Consider the following 13,231-nt stretch of genomic DNA (forward strand, 5'->3'; position numbering starts at 1 on the left):
CTGCTGATGTAACCGTGAGTGCTGTGTGGGATGGGATTTCACCGGCTTTCTCTGGTGCCATTACCAGCCGGGTGACAGAGGAAGTGAAGAATGCATTGGCTCCAGGCACCACACATACCTGGTTAGTCAGAAACACTAGAGGTCGATCCATTATGGAAATATATATGCCATAAATTCCTATTGAACATTGTTATCTGACAGGACCATTGTCTTGCTGCTCACGGTGGAAAAACATGAGTGACACAGAAAGGTGAGAGGCTGAAAATATTCAGTAAACTAACATTTTGGGTTGTAAACTAAATTTTTGGGTTGTGTACTTGTGTATTTTATTTAGTTGTTGCACATGCACTTTTATCATTTAGAGTGTGTGTGTCACTCATTCTTTCTCTCTCTGTGTCTGTCACTGTGTCTTTCTGTGTGTCTGTGCATTAGGAAGGGGGTTAGTTGTGACTCTGACACCTAGCAGTACCTCTCATGGTAATGGCGAGTAGGCACTGGCCTGTGAAAAGATCCAGAGTCTCTGTGTGGTCTGGTCTCTCATGGCACTGTGGTCTGGCACATCTCCTGACTCAGCCAAGCTGGACAACCACTGCTATGAGCCTGGGAACCCGGAGAGAGCGCGCGCGCGCACACTCTAGTCTACTAGGCTTTGCCCTGAGACCGCACCAACAACTCTATCAGGAGGAGGATGATACCATATGATGGCTTTGACTATAAGGCTGCTATTGTAGAACATGTATTGTAGTTTCCTTCCTGTTTCTACGAAAATGTTTGTGTTGTGGTTTGTGTGTGTGACTGACAGACTGAGCGAGAGAGAAAAGGGGGCGGTTGTATGGCTGTATGTGAGGGCATGCAGAGTGCTGGGCAGGCAGGGCAGCTGCTTTCTGGTGGATGCTAGTGATTTATATGAGAGAGAGAGAGAGAGCATTTCAAAGCCTTTCTCTTATTTCCAAAATGGGGGTGGAAATCAGCAGCTTGACTGAGCTCAAATAAGTGACTTCTCTTACCTTTTCACAGCACACAAAGGCCTAATCCTGGGACTACTTGAGCCACCAATGTAGACAGCGACTGAGACCACCACAGTATGTGTCAGGCCCTCCTCACCACACACAAAACACATTGACTGCAGCTTTATGAAGTGAAAATGGCACAGAAAGGGAAAATGTGAAGGAGGTGTCCACAGTAATTTCTCCCAAAGAAAGGCCCCAGCATCTGGGCATTTAGGGGTAAAATAAAGCCCAAAGCAGAGCAGAATGGATTGGGTCACTCCTATTGTACCAGAGCCCAAGTGGAACGGCCTTGCTTTGTTTCAGTACCACTGACCCCTACATTTTATTGTGCCTACTCTGTCAGGGAAACCCTACTCTGTCAGGGAAAGTGTGTGGTGAAAAAAATCTAGCGATGACAGAGGATTTTCTTTACCCCTTTTCTCCCTCCATTTCCTGTTTTGTTTGTGTTTTTTTCCCCCCAGCAGCCGTCTCTCTCTCAAACACTGCACGCTGTCACTAAAGAAAGGGGAGGATGAAAAAAGAGTTGTAAAGAAGCGTACCGAGTCCTCATGTCCGGAGGGATGTTTAATTGTCGGGAAGTGTTTATGCTCCGCTCTGGAACAACAGTTGCTATCAGCACCCAGCACAAATATAGCAATTAACTTCAATTTTCTACATTTATTTGGACATCAAAGACCTGATGGTATCACCTCCCAAAATAAAGCAATTAGGGGTCAGTGGAGATGTGAATGGTCTTTGGGCCCAGCAGTGTGCCCTGTTGGTATGAATGAGCTGCATGGCATCGCATACCTACTGTAGCTTTCTTCTTTGGCTAAAGAGCAATTAGAGGTAATGCTTTATTTAAACTGTTTATATACAAAAGCTTTTATCCACTTTTATGTGCAGCGGGCTATGGCTTGCCTCGGACAGGGAGTTGTCCTGTTGTTCCTGTGTGGTTGCCGGGGGGAGTCGGGGTATATGTGATGTGGATGAGGACAGGGGGTTGGTGGGGGAGGTAGGTCAGTGCTTATCGGGGCTCATCTGTGTGTAGTGTGGGTGGGGGCCGTGGTTTTTCTCCGATGCTGACATGATAAGCGGCAGACCACGCAAATGCCTGAGATCAAACAGCTAAGGCCTTGGCGACAGTGTTGCCCAGGGGAGCAGGAGAGGCTGTGGCAGGACTCCTCTCTCTAATGGATCCTACTGCCTCCTAGACTCCTTCCTTCCCCTCAGATGACCCTACTGTCAGACACTCACAGTAGACAGTAAAGAATTAAATGGGCTTTACACTAGACTACCAGCAGGCCAGTTTTGTCGCATCTCAGGGATTTGAAAAGGACTCCGCTAGTGTTACATACTGCACATCATGACACATCACTGTAGCAAAGCTCAAAATCAAAGTTTTTTGGTAAAATAGTGTTATTTCAACTATTGACAGAAAATAAAATAGGCCTACACATTTGTTGAAATGTGTAAATAGTTATGCCAGTCACTCAGTGTGAGCTTGGATAACATGCGGTAATAGTGTGCGTCGCTCCCATCTCACTTTGCAGTCCGGTAGCCTTCCATCATAGCCCAGATTGAAACTTATGTACTGTGAAATTCTTGGGATCAGTTGTGCTCAGTAGTTTCCACTCACTGCTTGATTGTGTGTGCTGCAGCGCGGCGATGGTGGGGCTGGTAATACCTTCTTATCTGCACTGTAAACGGAATTGAGTGGCTTTTCATCATAAAACGACATTGAAAGTGATCATGCTTAAACGTGCGCTTAAGCGCCCGATAACATCCATAATTAAGGTGCTAAATTAAATGTTCATCTGGGAGGGCTAGTCTGAGACCATTGAAGGTAACATACTGATCCTAATCTGTTCGTCTTAGAAGTCATTTTTGAGTTTGTCTCTAATTTCAGGGTGTGAGGTTTCAATTTTATCAGCTATCTAGTGAATATCAAATATGCCGTGGCAGTATATCTTTAAGGTAAAATATGTAGTGAAGGACTCTCTCATACCGGTTTATTATAATGCAATCTACCAAGTTAAACTGTTTAGTTAAATAAAACTAGTTTTCAGATTTATGAGTGTTGTTTGTACTAAAAGAATACTATATACAAAGATCATATTTGTGAAAAGAGTATCTACTCTATCCACCAAGTTAAACCAATGAGAATCATCTGATATACAGTACAGTGAAATAATGCACTGCAAGGTCCTCAATCTCTGTCATTGGGTAGGAAACTGGTGTTTCTGCAGCCACCAAGGTTTCCGGTGCTGCTGTGTCACTGTCTGCAGTCCCTCCCGTTCAGGCATCAGATTGCATGTGGCTAGTGGTCTACCTGCGTCAGGTGGCCATTAACAAGAGTGATGAGTCATTGTGTTATTGAGGCCTATGTCAGGGCTATGCGGTCTGCGTGTACTGAAGTATCAGACACCCACAGTGTGGTTCCCACAGCTCTCTGCCAGTCACAGTGACTATACAATGCCTACTGGCTTAGGCCACAGCAACTTGGCGAGGGAGGCTTAAACCTTAGGTGTTGAAGGGAAAGCCCCTGGGGGTTAGGGTTAGGGAGGTGAGCCACAGTGGAAGAGCGGCAAATTGTCACCTGCCACTAAGTGCCACCATCCTCTCACCACTGTGACACACACGCACACACTCTTCACATAGGCTGCTGCTACTCTGTTTATTGTCTCTCCTGATTGCCTAGTTACTTTTTCCCCTACCTACATGTACGTATTCCCTCTACCTCGTACCCCTGCATATTGACTCTGTACTGGTACTCCTTGTATGTACCCTCATTATTGTTATATTATTTTGTTACTATTTCCTTTTTTTTGGTGCATATTTTACTTACTTTTTAACACTGCGTCGTTGAGAAAGGGCTCGTAAGTAAGCATTTCATGGTAAAGTCTACACCTGTTGTATTCGGCCCCTGTGACAAATACGATTTGATTTGACACACACTCTCCTAATGTTGCTGTCACCTTCTGCCTTTGGAGCTGTGACAGAAAACAAGAGGGTTGCTTACATCATCCCTAGTGTAAGGACAGGCCTCCAACTTCAGCGGTAGCCCACAAGTCAGCAGGAGTCCATTTACTGAGCTGATGTTGAGCTCACCACACCGATCTGTTCTCTCCCTCTGTGTTCTGTCTCCCAGGTGTTCCTGCAGATCCTGGGGGTGATCATTGTGGCGGCTGCCGTCATCCCCTGGATCCTCATCCCCATCGTCCCTCTTCTCATCGTCTTCCTGTTCCTGCGACGCTACTTCCTGCAGACCTCCAGGGACATCAAGCGCCTGGAGTCCACCAGTAGGCTTCACTGTCTTTAGGGACATGTCCGTTTATGGTGGGAGACAAAGGGAGAGCTAGCGCGGGAATGCTAATAGACCATTGAATAGCATTGAAGAAGGCCCTGTGCATTAGCATAAAAGGCTAAAGGTGGTTGTGGCCCATGGGTTGCCCACACACAGTTTCCTTAAGCGCTGGGAGTTCATGGCATCAGATACAATGGAGGAAATGCCAAGTGGGCATGGCGGGCCCGTGGCAGGCACTAGTTCATCCTCTGTATTCATCCTCTTTATTCTGGGCTGATAGAAGGACCGGTACGCTGATCTTAAGGAACAAAAGTGGCTATTAAGAAGCTCCAATGGAACGTTCAGGCTTTGTCTCTGTTTTTATGAAGCCTAACGTTAATACATCTGGACTACAGGAATGCTAATATTAGCCATTTTCTTTAAACCATTTCTTTCAGAAGCACTGCTTTTGGTAGCAAGGTGTACATGAAAATGTATGGGAGACGTGCATGAGGGGTTATCACGTTAACTGTCATGTCAGCTGAGCTTTATAACAAAACAGACAATTGAATGTGTTCATTCGTCTGTATTGAAGCCGGATTTAACCAGCTTTGTACAGTCTAGCAAAATGGTGTGTTCTTTTGAAAGAAATGAATAAACACTGTGTATACTAGAGGTGTTTTAAATGTTAACTTCTTCATTCAGAATTTGGTTGTTATCCTCTACAGCCCGGAGCCCAGTTTTCTCCCACCTGTCCTCATCCCTCCAAGGTCTGTGGACCATCCGTGCCTTTAAAGCCCAGCAGAGGTTCCAGCAGGCATTTGACGCACATCAAGACCTCCACTCCGGTAAGAACCAGAACTGATGTCTACACACAGAATTACATGTTTTAATTTGGTGTAAAAACTATAGTATACAATCAGTAACCATGCTGTGTTCCTTTTGCAGAGGCCTGGTTCCTATTCCTGACCACATCCCGATGGTTCGCAGTGCGTCTGGATGGCATCTGCTCCATATTTGTCACCATCACTACCTTTGGCTGCCTGTTCCTCAGGGATGGTACAGTATGGCTCCTATATCAACCATAATAATAATCACCTGGCCATACATATAATCAACAGTATACACCACATACTCTGCAGTACTTAGAGGAACATGCAGTACAGTGAGTTAGTTTCTCTCTTTCCTGGTGTGACAGACTTGAAGGCAGGTGCTGTGGGCCTGGCTCTGTCCTATGCAGTGACCCTCATCGGCATGTTTCAGTGGGGAGTCAGACAGAGTGCAGAGGTGGAGAACATGGTAAAAACCTCTTTACTGATTAGATCAATGTCTTGACTTGCCTGGCTGAAGAAAAGTTGAATAATATAGTTAGCTATTAAAATAATGTAGCTATACTTGTTTCTAATTTTGCTAATGTACAGTGCATTTGGAAAGTATTCAGACCCCTTGACTTTTTCCACATTTTGTTACATTACAGCCTTATTCTAAAATGGATTATATTGTTTTTTCCCCTCATCAATCTACACACAACACCCCATAATGACAAAGCAAAAACAGATTTTTAGAATTTTTTGCAAATGTATAAAAACTGAAACATTTACATAAGTATTCAGACCCTTTACTCAGTACTTTGTTGAAGCACCTTTGGCAACGATTACAGCCTTGATTCTTCTTGGGTGTGACGCTGATTTTAAACACCTGATTTTGGGGTATTTCTCCCATTCTTCTCTGCACATCCTCTCAACCTCTGTCAGGTTGGATGGGGAGCGTCGCTGCACAGCTGTTTTCAGGTCTCTCCAGAGATGTTCGATCGGGTTCAAGTCCGGGCTCTGGCTGGGCCACTCAAGGACATTCAGAGACTTGTCCCGAAGCTACTCCTGCATTGTGTTGGCTGTGTGCTTAGGGTTATTGTCCTGTTGGAAGGTGAACTTTTGCCCCAGTCTGAGGTCCTGAGCGCTCTGGAGCAGGTTTTCATCAAGGATCAATCAAATTGTATTTATAAAGCCCTTTTTACATCAGCAGATGTCACAAAGTGCTATACAGAAACCCAGCCTAAAACCCCAAACAGCAAGCAATGCAGATGTAGAAGCACGGTGGCTAGGAAAAACTCCCTAGAAAGGCAGAAACCTAGGAAGAAACCTAGAGAGGAACCAGGCTCTGAGGGGTGGCCAGTCCCCTTCTGGATCTCTCTGTACTTTGGTCCGTCCACCTTTCCCTTGATCCTGACTAGTCTCCCAGTCAATACATGTTAGAAACACCTTTGGCAGCGATTACAGCTGTGAGTCTTTTTGGGCAAGTCTCTAAGGGCTTTGCACACCTGGATTGTGAAATATTTGCCCATTATTCTTTTCAGAATTCTTTAAGCTCTGTCAAGTTGGTTGATGATCATTGCTAGACAGCCATTTTTAAGTCTTGCCATAGATTTTCAAGCAGATTTAAGTCAAAACTAACTAGGCCACTCAGGAACATTCACTGTCTTCTTGGTAAGCAACATAAGTGTACATTTGGCCTTGTGTTTTAGGTTATTGTCTTGCCGAAAGTGTCTGGTGGAAAGCAGACTAAACCAGGTTTTCTGTTTATCTTTATCCTGAAAAACTCCCCTGTCCTTGCCGATGACAAGCATACTCATAACATGATGCAGCCACCATCATGCTTGAAAATATAGAGTGGTAATCAGTGATGTGTTGGATTTGGCCCAAACATAATGCTTTGTATTGGGCACAACAAGTTAATTCCTTTGCTACATTTTTTGCAGTATTACTTTAGTGTCTTTTTGAAAACAGGATGCATGTTTTGGAATATTTTTTATTCTGTACAGGCTTCATTCTTTTCACTCTGTAGTTACTCCACAATACTAATATAAAACAACTGTTGATCCATCCTCCTTTCACAGCCATTAAACTCTGTAACTGTTTTAAAATCAGCATTGGCCTCATGGTGAAATCCCTGAGCGGTTTCCTTCCTCTCCGGCAACTCAGTTAGGAAAGATGCCTGTATCTTTGTAGTGACATCCAAAGCCTAATTCATAACTTCACCATGCTCAAAGGGATATTCAGTGTCTGCTTTTTTTACCATCTTCCAATCGGTCCAATCGGTGCCCTTCTTTGCGAGGCATTGGAAAAGCTCCCTGGTCTTTGTGGTTGAATCTGTGCTCGAAATTCACTACTCGACTGAGGGACCTTACATATAATTGTGTGTGGGATACAGAGATGGGGTAGTCATTATAAAATCATGTTAACCACTATTATCCATTAAACTTTTCATGTGATTTGTTAAGCATATTTTTACTACTGAACTTATTTAGGCTTGCCATAACAACGGGGGTGAATACTTACAGTGCATTCGGAAAGTATTCAGACCCCTTGACATTTTCCACATTTTGTTACGTTACAGCCTTATTCTAAAATTGATTAAATTGTTTTTTCCCCATCATCAATCTACACACATCAATCTACACACAATACACCATAATGACAAAGCAAAAACTGGGTTTTAGAAATGTTGCTCCATTAATCTTTCCCTCGAGGGTCTGAATAAATATGTAAAGGTATTTCTGTTTCCTTATTTTTTTAATAGATTTGGAAACAAAATCTAAATAATCTTTATAGGGGATTGTGTGTAGATTGATGAGGAAAATTTTTTATTTAATCAATTTTAGAATAAGGCTGTAACGTAACAAAATGTGGAAAAAGTCAAGGGGTCTGAATACTTTCCGAATGCACTGTACATAACCAAGACATGTTTTATACATTTTTTAAATAAATTTTCACTGACATTATTGAGCATTTTGTGTAGATCAGTGACAAACACACACAATTAAATCAATTTCAATCCCACTTTGTAACCCAACAAAATGTGAAAAAATACAAGGGGTGTGAATACTTATGATAGGCACTGTAGGTGATCACAGAATGAAATAGAACAGAATATTCCCTCAGAGTGAATAATATGATCTCGATGTTAATGGCCATAGAATAACAATGATTCTCTAATAATGTTCTGACACTCTAGATGACTTCTGTGGAAAGGGTGGTGGAGTACACCGAACTGGAGAGTGAAGCACCCTGGGAGACGGACAAACGCCCTCCACCTGATTGGCCCAGGCATGGTTTCATCACCTTCGACCAGGTCAACTTCTCCTACTATGCGGACAGTCCTGTGGTCCTGAAGAACATGACTGCGGTCTTCAGATCCAGAGAAAAGGTACCCACTAGATATTCTTCTGAAATATGTCCATGTTTACGACAATGCACAACACACCCCAACACACTCCAGTTGATATGCAGCCAGTGTAATAGGTGGGGTGCTGTTCTTTTCTATGTGTCATTATTTTTCAAATCAATTATTAAGGGGACACCTTATTGTGCCGCTGATTCCCAAGGAATATACCATTTGTGATTCATGGAATACATATCATGTAATTAAGACTAGTCAAGTGGATCCATTTTGTTCCCATTTGCATTCTAGGAGACCTGACGGTGACAACTGTTTATTCACTATATGAGAGCGAGAGGGAGAGAGAGAATACGAGAGGGAGAGAGAGAGGTGGAGATGGTTGAGGGTGATTGAAACCCAGCGTTTAATGCAGGGGGTGTATTTTGCATGGCCACGGTTCGCCAGGGCGGCTGATTTCACAATGGATGGGTTGATAAGTGAAGAGGCCTGGACTCTTGACAGCCCATGGGAGGGATCTTCACCCGATGCCGTGGGCCTGAACAGGCTTTGTGCATCCTGACAGTCCCCCTGAGACAACGTTTTCACAGGGAAACGAGCACCTATCTAGCACTCTGAACACTCCTCTCTCTCTACAAACACACACACACACACACAACACGCAATGTAATATTGCTGATTAGTTAGACGCACATCTTTGGGAATCGGAATCCGAGCATATAGGCTACTGTAGGAAGGGATATGTGATTGATCCATGCGGAACGTGGTTGATAGCACCTACAGAAAAGACACTGAAATGCATACATTACATTACGATAGCATCTTATACGATCATGCCAGCTTTAGCAGTATTCTGCTGTTTTAATGTCACATTGCTTGTGGGGCTGTCACGTTAACAACTGATGTGCTGATCTCAAACAGGAAGGAACATCTCCACAAAGATAATCTCTCATTCTGCTGGAGAACTGGCCATGAAAGGCAAAGGTTCCATCATAAAGGACATAGATGATTAAGGTTACAATGATGCAATGGGAAGTGAAGTAGACCTTGAATTTAGCACTTGGAAGTCAACTTTGTACAAGGAAGAGGTCTTGGCTAGGAGGTTTTGAATGGTGTTATATAATATTAACATCAGATTTTATAGTAGAGAAAATGTGTTCAGAGAAAAACACAAAATAAAACATGAATTCTCTGTATGTTGAACTCTAGGTTGGCATCGTGGGGCGGACTGGCGCTGGTAAAAGCTCCCTGATCTGTGCTCTGTTCCGCCTGGCTGAACCTAATGGCAGGATTTCCATCGATGGCATTCTCACCTCTGAGATCGGCCTGCATACCCTGCGCCAGAGAATGTCCATCATCCCCCAGGCATGTACATTCTCTGCCCTCCTACCGCCTATTGTAGTCTATCGGCTAGGCTGCATTGTATAGCACATCTTTAGTTACTTCAGCATAATCCTGTAAGTCCTTTGATAGTACATTTATAGTACACATGACATGACTATGGAAGCCTTAAAATGACAAACATTACCTCAGTCATTATAGAGCATTAAGTAAAACAGTTAAAGCCTGAATGTGGGAGGTTCAGGGTTCCCTGACATATTCTGTAAGGTTCTATGACATATTTTTAGCATTCCCCAGACATGATGCACATTCAATGGCCAGGTGAACTTCCATTGGTAACCCAAACCCTCCCACCTTTGTGAGGTCTGGCCTGCTTTTTATGTCCCTGTTGGTTTCAAAGCAACAACAGGCTGAGGAGAATTACAGTCGTCACTCAGTGGATTTTGGAAAGTGAGACAAACGGATGCCTTGAGACAGTTTAACTTTTATTTCCGCTTGTTGAAAGTGATACAGCATTAGGAAAATGCCACCCCCTGGGTGAGTCAGCGCTCTGTGGCGGTGAAGACTCCCACGGCCCAGCTCTGAGAGGAGAGCAGAGTAGCTCCCTACCCGTCAGTGACAGGAGATTAGCATTCTACCCCCGAAACATCAGCAAAGCTGCTTAGGAGACTTCTCAACCCATCCCCATCCTCACAGTCCCACATAGGTCTACCAACATCATTTAGCCCAAGTGTTGAACATTTCACACATTGCAGCCAAAACAAGTTCATTAAAGGTTTTTGGTATGGCTTTGATGGGTTTCTAGTAACGCAATAGTTTACCAGATTAAGTTTCACTCCTATATTAGAACTGGTTTTGTTTTACCACTACCTGAGTGATGTCAAGGTAATGTTTTCCTATTGGGTACTGCTCATTCTGACAGGGGGACAGCCAGTTGCATCATGGGTAAAACAGCAAACAAGGCGGGGTGGGGAAAGTGGAGGCATATTTAGATTACTTCTGTTCTGAACGCATAACTGAAATGTTGGCTTATCTAAGAGGAGCAGCACTGTATCTGTACACAAACAGAATAGAGATGATCTATCGGGTTCGATTATTGTCCTATTATTCCACTCAAAAAATTCAAGCATGAAAGACACAGAGTATGATTTGCTATTACTAATATTACAAGGATTGGATTTCTTCTGCCTATATTCCCATTTTTCAGAACTTCCCTTAGAAACGGAAAAGTGTAAGTGATTATTCACTCAGCCTTTTAAATGGAAAATAACTTGATGTATAAGATGCTTGTTGCTCTACCTTGTGATGTGGAGTCTTCAGATTCTGATATGTATTCTATACATTGCCAGTGAGGACTTTTTATTATTCTACAGCTTCCCTCAGATTTGATTATGATAAACTTTTATTAGTATATGGCATTAAAAAAGAATCCATTTCAGGTTCTATTGAAATCTCAGGAATGACTTCACAGTAAAAAATGAATTCGGCGGCAAACAGAGGGCTTAGAATTGTTGGAGCACATAATCGTCTTTGGAAAGCTGTGCTTGAAAGCAGTTTTTCCAACTTAACATTGAATCCTCAATTAAAGTGAGTCACAAAACTAGTTTGAATTGGGACTTGAGCTGGCTTAATGACAAGGCAGTCTGCTGGTGGCAGGGGTAAAGCTCATTGGGAGTAGAGAAGTGGAACAGTTTTTAGGCTATAGAGCGAAGGGGATGAACTCCTGAATGCTTAAAATTCACAGCTCTGTTTTCAAGGAATCTGCTCAAAGTTAAACACTTGCCATGGGTTTCGAGACTGACACAAAAGTCTGTATGTGTGTGCGCATTGTCTTCTCAACCTCATGTTATTGGTGCTGTCACAGTGTTGGCTCAGAGCCTATGACCTGCATCAAAGCAGCCAACGGGGCATGGGTGATATGAGTCACTCACACAACAGTATTCTTCTAACCACGAGACATGATTATTAGTATCACAAAGTCAGTAAACAGCTAGTGAGTCTTCCAGTGACTGTGTACTTTACTCCTGTTCCTGGCCGTATCTTGCAGTTGCCAGGTAGGAGGTCAGATTAGCATCTTGAGTAAACTTGATTTATTATCGTCTTCCCTCCTCTGCATTGTGGATTGACAGTTTCTCCATGTCCTCCTTTATCTCTATTGCTATTACACAGGTCTATACAGACTCGTTAATGTTTTTTTTAATAGTCATTATACCCATTAAAGCCTCATAAACTCTGTTGTGTGTCACAGAAGAAAAGCCCTCAAGTATTTACTTAGTGATAAAACAATGAGGAAATTATCCTGTGAATGTAATCTAGCTTTATATTGTTCCGTGAATGCTGTGACGTTTTGTTTATGGCTAGAAAGGAGAGTCCCCTGTAAGAGATTTGTAAAATCACTTTTATGTTGGGCTAGGATTTCTGAATAAATATATTTTAGAGAGACTTGGCATGAGGACGTGTAGCCGTGCTCCTGTTTGCCAGGTTTACAGCAAACACAAGGGCATGCTGGAACAGTGTCTTCGGAGTGGCGAGCTATTTTTTCTGCACTATAAGAAAGAGCTGTATTTGCTCTCTTAAGGGTGGTTGTATGCCTGAACCTTGATGTAGGTGTGTAGCTCACTGTAAATACACAGAGCTCCCACAGAACTGCTCCAAGCTGTATTTTATAGCATGGAGAAAAATCTGCCAACTGAAGGATAACTCCTTTTTACTCAACTAGGGATGTTGACATAAACTTTTCCAACTGTAATTTAGAGAGAGCATCTATCTTCATGAATTTGAATGAACATTGTTAATTTAATTTTTTATATATATATTTTTTGCAGCTTTTGAGAGATGATTTAAACATTTATGACTATAGTTTACCTTTAGGTAATTTGAGAAATGCTTTAAAAATGTTTTATGATTGCATACATAGTAGCTGGTGCACCTTTTCTATGTCCAGACAACCTTTATACACATCCTTTGCTCTCAAACAAGACCACAGCACAAGCTTTTCCAAAGTAAAAAGAACTTAATGTTGGATAGTGGGCCGGAGCCGAGGTATTGAATCGGGCTCCTGAGTGTGGCATTGCAGGCCCCATTGTGAACACCTATCCCTCACACATAGCGCCGCTTTATACAGCCTGTCTTAACCCTTTCAAACGTCTCCCCCTCGTCATTATCCTAACTGGCCATGGCCTTCTCTTTCTATATCCATCCATCCCCATGCAGGACCCGGTCCTCTTCACGGGCACCATGAGGAAGAATCTGGACCCTTTCAGCCAGCACACAGACGAGGACCTGTGGAATGCACTGGGAGAGGTACTCCAGCGTGGGCTCTGAATGCTTCCCCCTCAGCGGCCCATGGGGGGATCCCTCTGTCCCCATGCACAATGCTGCCATTCAGCCTCCGTGCTCGCCACAAGTCATGGGGGGAAATCCCATTAGGGCCGTGGGGCCC

General features: G+C 43.3%; 1 protein-coding gene across 1 annotated transcript in view; it reads left to right on the forward strand.

Moving 5' to 3' along the window:
* The window catches only part of LOC121536733 (ATP-binding cassette sub-family C member 4), a 49,278-nt gene that overhangs the window by 24,701 nt on the left and 11,346 nt on the right, over positions 1 to 13,231 (forward strand). Inside the window, exons 21-27 of the mRNA XM_041844218.2 lie at positions 4,141 to 4,291; positions 5,004 to 5,123; positions 5,224 to 5,334; positions 5,474 to 5,574; positions 8,287 to 8,478; positions 9,658 to 9,813; positions 13,003 to 13,092. Coding sequence (XP_041700152.2) covers positions 4,141 to 4,291; positions 5,004 to 5,123; positions 5,224 to 5,334; positions 5,474 to 5,574; positions 8,287 to 8,478; positions 9,658 to 9,813; positions 13,003 to 13,092 — 921 coding nt within the window. The remainder of the gene's footprint in view (positions 1 to 4,140; positions 4,292 to 5,003; positions 5,124 to 5,223; positions 5,335 to 5,473; positions 5,575 to 8,286; positions 8,479 to 9,657; positions 9,814 to 13,002; positions 13,093 to 13,231) is intronic.

The sequence above is a fragment of the Coregonus clupeaformis genome, chromosome 23 (genome assembly GCF_020615455.1).
Source record: "Coregonus clupeaformis isolate EN_2021a chromosome 23, ASM2061545v1, whole genome shotgun sequence".
NCBI classification, from domain to species: domain Eukaryota; kingdom Metazoa; phylum Chordata; class Actinopteri; order Salmoniformes; family Salmonidae; genus Coregonus; species Coregonus clupeaformis.